We start from the raw sequence: 4,655 nt of genomic DNA, 5'->3' as shown, positions 1-4,655 counted from the left end.
CTGCAGGCTCTGATCCTACAGAAAGGGATGCATCAAGTAGAAAGAAATTTCCATTTTAGGGATGAGGGAGCTGGATGGGTCCCTCACAGAATATAGGTTGGAGCTGTAAATGTTATGGTGTGGGACTTGCAGTTCCAGAAATAATCTTGTGTGGATTAATTGGGTTCCCTGGGCTATCAGACAAGTTCTGACAAGGGATTATATTTAGGAATATTTATGTTTCAGATTGGGCACTGGCTGAGGTACTGATTTCCATCTGTAACTAAGAAATGGAGCAGCTCAAATTCATCATTTCAGTGTGGCTTTTACATAACAGAAATTACAAGTGACTTTGAACTTCTATTTACAGCACACTGAAAACATGGTGTCAACCATAGGACCATGATGTTTTTCAGTATTTGGTAAAAATGGGAACTTAGGTGAACTCAGAATGTATGTTTCAGGAAATATTCTTGTTTGCATCTTTTCCAAACACCATCATCATCATCCTCATGATTCCTTTTGCTTAAGTAGGTTCCAGTCATTCCTTTTTCTGCTGTGAATTACTGACCTATAATTATAATATAGATAGATAATCTGTTTTTATATATATTATATTATATTATATGTTATGTTATGTTATGTTATGTTATGTTATGTTATGTTAATGTTAATGTTATGTAATGTTATGTTAATATTATATATTATACGATATATATTATATATTATATATTATACGATATATTATGAATTATTATATTCATTGGGATTGGAGAGATTAGACCTGATCTTGCACTTATCTCTTCTTTATAGGCTGTTCTCTGGGTCTGAATTAATCATTAAGAATCCATCATGGATAACAAAACAGCTTTGTGCAGTCACTGGACCTGCTTCATTTTAAAACACAGCAATCTTGAGCTATAAACTTGAAATATTCTGCAAAACCACGACGAGGGAAGGGCCCTGTGCCATGGATTGGTGTGTTTGTGGGGAGGGGTCTCACAGCTGCTCAAAGCTGGGACAGTTCCTGTTCCAAGGAGGGGTCACAGCATCCTGCAGGCCCAGGGGCTGCTCCAGGCTCTGCTGTGCCTGGGGCAGCTTTGGAGGGAGGGAGGCACAGCCAGAGCTCGGGGTGTCCTGCTGGGACAGCCCTGCTCTGTCCTTCTGGCCACCTCCCTCCTGGGATTCCTCCTGGAACTGCCAGAATTTTGTTTATTAATGAGGATTCCCAGCTGAGCTCTGGGTCACACCAAAGGCTTCGTGGAGCATCAGGAGCTCAGGTGGGAGCCAGGGCAGCAGCATTCCCTGGGGCAGAGGGTGCTGGGGTCACCCTGCAGGACCTCACCCCCATGTCCCCACTGCTGAGGGCTGCTGTCCCCTGCTCTGGGAGGGGAAAATGAAGCAGTTTTGGGGTGTGTGGGCCCCAGGACAGCCAGTTGGTGCTGAGGGCTGGGGGGACATCCGCTCAGATTTCACAGAATATTCTGAGTTGGAAGGGACCCCTAAGGATGAGCAAGCCCAACTCTTCATCCCTGCTCCCAGGGGAAGCCTCTGCCAGACTTTTCTCCTCTGGAGCACACCCAGGCCCTGGAGCAGAGGGGGAAAGCAATGCCCTGAGAGTCTGGGGCTGCTCTGGGCACTGCCCTGAGCAGCAGCTGGCACTGCCCTTGGTGGCACATCAGGCTGCGTCCCTGGGGCTCTGCAGAGCTGCCCTCCCAATCCAAGCTTGGCCTCAGCTGTTCTGCTGCCCTGGGGAGCCTTGTGGGGCTCGGGGGGCTGTGGGGGAGGCAGAGGCTCTGTGCAGGCAGGGGTTAAACATTCTGAATCTGCAGTAGGCAGCAGCTTTCCCATATAAGAGCACTGCACTCATTGGCTCTCCCCTTCACTGAGAAATCCAGCCAGTCATTTCCTGTGCAAGCCTCCTTCACTCTGCAAAAAGCCACACGTTGGGTGAACCACGGGGATCTTCTGGGGCTGCTCCTTCCCGCAGGATCCCTGCATTCCCTCATGGACCAGCCAGGAGCTCCACGCTGTGCCACTGCCAGATGAACATGGGCTTCCCTGCGTGGCTTCTCACCCATGGATGGGAATAATTTTGGGTCTGCCTTGACGCCAGTTGACACCTCTTGGTGCCTGACTTGGTTTCTGCTGGGAGGTTCTTCCCCTCTGAAGGACCCGTGGGGATCAGATCGGCTCTTGGGTGGAGCTTGCAGCAACTTCTGGTAAGTGCTGAGCTCTTCTGACAGCCGGGCCTGGGGAGGGCTCAGGAGCAAGAACTCAGTTCTTGGGAGGTGCCAGCGGAGCTGGGAAGCAGAGAGAGCTCCCAGGGATGCACAGAGAAGGGGGATCCCTCTCAGGGTCCTGGTTTATGGGACCATTTTGCTCTTGCTTTTAACCCAGACGCTCTGTCTGTGCGAAACTGGCAGTAAATAAATCTCCTGAGCGCTGTGGAGGGATGGAAACTGCAGCTGAGGAATGATTTTGGGGAGAGGAAGACGGAAAAGCACGAGCAAACTGTTATGGAAGTGCAAATTTCCTCCTAAAGGATTCGGCAGATGCACCAGTAAGTGTTCTGGGGAGGGATTAAAGGGCGTGTGCAGAGGAATGTTTGTCACTAGAGCGCAGACTAAACTCAGTGTCTGCATTATCACCACGGCTTGTCTCCAGACCAGCCCTGGGGTTTCTTGCTGTGAGCTGCATGAGGATGTTTGGTGGCTGTTTTCTGCCCAGAGCAGGGGTTTTTCACAGCCTAAATGCTCGTGCTGTGTCCATTTACCCCTTTGCTGGTGCAGGCGATGGAGTCTGGCTGTAGCCCCAGCAAGGGAGATTTCTCCTCAGAGCAAACCTGTTAACCCTTTGGAGGGAGTGCCTGGGCATGAGGAGGAGCTGCTGAGCAGAGCTCTGCTGCAGGTGGGTGACTCTGGATGTTCAATTTCTGCCTCTCAAACCCTGTGAGACGCTGACTCGGGCTCTGTGCCCTGGGTGTGGTCTGAGATGTGCCCAGAGGATGTGGAGAGATGTCCCCAAAGAGGCAAAGCAGAGCTCAGGAAAGTGTTTTGACTCTTCAAACCACAACGCCCTTGTCAGATGAGAGAAGGGGCTGGCTGGGGGCTCTGCTGCTGCTCCTGGGCACAGCTGTGCTTGTGCAGCTCCCAGGGCTGGGACTGTGCTTGCCTCGCAGCTGGGAGCTCCAGTTCCGTGCTCACATGGACAACCAGCAGCTCCAAATACCCAGGAGATCATTTTGCCCATCCAGGATGAAATGCCAGGCACTTTGTGCAGGTGTTTTTCCCTGTAAACCTCCCCAGCAGGGACTGTGGGCAAACTCATCCCTGTTTCAAGGAGGATCCCCAGTGAACCTTTATCTTCTTGGCCACTTGGTGAGCAGCCTGTGCCTGTGCTGGCTGCACTGAGACAAGAACCACGATCACACACCCCTAAAGAGCCACTTTCCTTGCCTTTTATGTCAGGAGCCTGTGCTGCTGCCAACAGGTGAGGTCATCCCACACAGGGGGCTCAGATGTGCTGCACACGAGTTGCCTGTGCCTCATGAACAGCTTCTAAACCTCTCCTCCACTGGAACCCCACTAAGGACCCTGATCCTGTATTCAAATACTCCTCCTCCACGCAGAGATTCACCAAATCTCCCTCTCAAGGGACCCGTGGCCAACCTGGGAATCTCTTTGTGTCCAAACACCTTTGGGGTTTGTGAAGAAATTGTGTTAATTCTCCCCATCCCTTGCAGGTTTAGTGCCCCCACAGGGAAGCTCTTTGTGACCTGCAGGACCATCTCTCCTGGCAATGGATAAATTCACAAATGGGCAGCCAGGCCCAGCTCAGAGGAACAGGCTCATAGGACTGCTGGAAACAGATGACAGCCCGCAGGAGGAGAAACCTGCCCCGAGCAAAAAGGAGGAAAGGTCAGGACCTGGGAGGAAAGGAGAGCCACAGCCCTTGGAGACACCTTACCAGAAGGAGAGCAGTGACTTTGCCCCTAAAATCAAGATTAATCTGAATTATCGGCCAGGACTCGTCAGCAAGTGAGTAACTGGGGGGTGTTTGACCAGTTTGGGTTGATCCAGGTGATCCACACAGATCCTATGGATTTTCCCAAGTCTGCACTAAAAGAATCCACACTAAATCCCACTAAATATAACACTGAGTCCCCCCAGGGATGGGCCTGACCCTGCTCCTGGGCTCCTCTCTCTGCTCTGGATTCCTGCCAGGGCTGCACATCAGCCTGGCTCTGGGAACAGCTCCAGCTGATGGAAAGAGCAGCCACTTAGGAGAATTCTGGGAAATAACTGTCTCTATTTTTCCCTTGACTCAAAAATAAAACATTTGTGTGGGGTTTTTTTCTGCCCCCATCAAAATCTCCTCCACCTCCCTCCCTCTTTCCACTGTCCCACTGGAGCTTGTGGCACATTCCTGTCCCTGCTCTCCAGAACTTCCCCCTCCAGATCTTCCTGTGAAAAATGTGCATTTTATGACTGGCTTTTCACAAATATTAAAATGAAAATTATATGTGTAATGTTGGAATGTTATGCTGTATTAATTTTTTTAAGTAGTGTATTCAATACAGTTTTAGGTCATACCATAATGTTAAAATAGAAACTATGCATGTAGGATATTTTTTTAAAGAAAGGAATAAAGTATTCACACCAGATAGCAGCCAT

At 50.0% G+C, this 4,655-nt stretch overlaps 1 protein-coding gene across 3 annotated transcripts in view; it reads left to right on the top strand.

Moving 5' to 3' along the window:
- Positions 1-1,919: 1,919 nt before the first annotated feature.
- The window catches only part of LOC102037670 (transient receptor potential cation channel subfamily V member 2), a 13,381-nt gene continuing 10,645 nt past the window's right edge, over positions 1,920-4,655 (top strand). Inside the window, exons 1-4 of one of the 3 annotated variants that reach the window (XM_031059800.1) lie at positions 1,920-2,201; positions 2,380-2,542; positions 2,772-2,889; positions 3,725-4,019. In XM_031059800.1, the coding sequence (XP_030915660.1) occupies positions 3,781-4,019 (239 nt within the window). In that variant the 5' untranslated portion in view covers positions 1,920-2,201; positions 2,380-2,542; positions 2,772-2,889; positions 3,725-3,780. The remainder of the gene's footprint in view (positions 2,202-2,379; positions 2,543-2,771; positions 2,890-3,724; positions 4,020-4,655) is intronic. The other 2 variants (XM_005424485.3, XM_031059801.1) reach the window with 2 other exon arrangements.

This window comes from Geospiza fortis, unplaced genomic scaffold (genome assembly GCF_000277835.1).
Source record: "Geospiza fortis unplaced genomic scaffold, GeoFor_1.0 scaffold538, whole genome shotgun sequence".
Lineage (NCBI taxonomy): Eukaryota > Metazoa > Chordata > Aves > Passeriformes > Thraupidae > Geospiza > Geospiza fortis.
Note: the sequence above shows the minus strand (reverse complement) of the source record. Positions and strands in the feature narration are given on the sequence as shown.